This window comes from Merops nubicus, unplaced genomic scaffold (assembly GCF_000691845.1).
Source record: "Merops nubicus isolate BGI_N331 unplaced genomic scaffold, ASM69184v1 scaffold43428, whole genome shotgun sequence".
Taxonomy (NCBI): domain Eukaryota; kingdom Metazoa; phylum Chordata; class Aves; order Coraciiformes; family Meropidae; genus Merops; species Merops nubicus.
The window spans coordinates 1-515 of NW_008625841.1; the positions used below are offsets into that span (position 1 = coordinate 1).

Here is a 515-nt window from a genome sequence, read left to right on the forward strand (position 1 = left end):
GTTGAGGGGCATGACATGAGGGATTGCCTGGTAGAGTTGGATCAGTTGGGCTTGGATTTTTTTCAGCCACGTAGAAACGGAAAGGACAGAGACCCCCTCAAAAGATGGCTGCAGGTGGGGGTGTTGTGACCCCCCCCTAGGTTCTAACACCTCCCCTCTTCCCTCCAGTTCAGCTACGGCAACGAAGACCTGGCTCCCAACACCGCCAGCATCCAGATGACCTTCCTCCGCCTCCTGTCCACTGAGGGCTCCCAGAACATCACCTACCACTGCAAGAACAGCGTCGCCTACATGGACGAGGAGACGGGCAGCCTGAAGAAAGCCATCCTCATCCAGGGCTCCAACGACGTGGAGATCAGGGCCGAGGGCAACAGCAGGTTCACCTACAGCGTCCTGGAGGATGGCTGCACGGTGAGTCCGTGGGCACCTGCCAGGGAATCAGATTGCTTTGGTTGGAAAAGGCCTTGGAGATCATGGAGACCAACCATCCCCCCAGCACAGTCAGCTCCCGCCTG

General features: G+C 58.3%; 1 protein-coding gene across 1 annotated transcript in view; it reads left to right on the forward strand.

Moving 5' to 3' along the window:
• Positions 1-168: 168 nt before the first annotated feature.
• Positions 169-515, forward strand: part of LOC103778227 (collagen alpha-1(II) chain) — a gene marked incomplete at its 5' end in the record, with an annotated part of 1,079 nt that continues 732 nt past the window's right edge. Inside the window, one exon of the mRNA XM_008945804.1 lies at positions 169-411. Coding sequence (XP_008944052.1) covers positions 169-411 — 243 coding nt within the window. The remainder of the gene's footprint in view (positions 412-515) is intronic.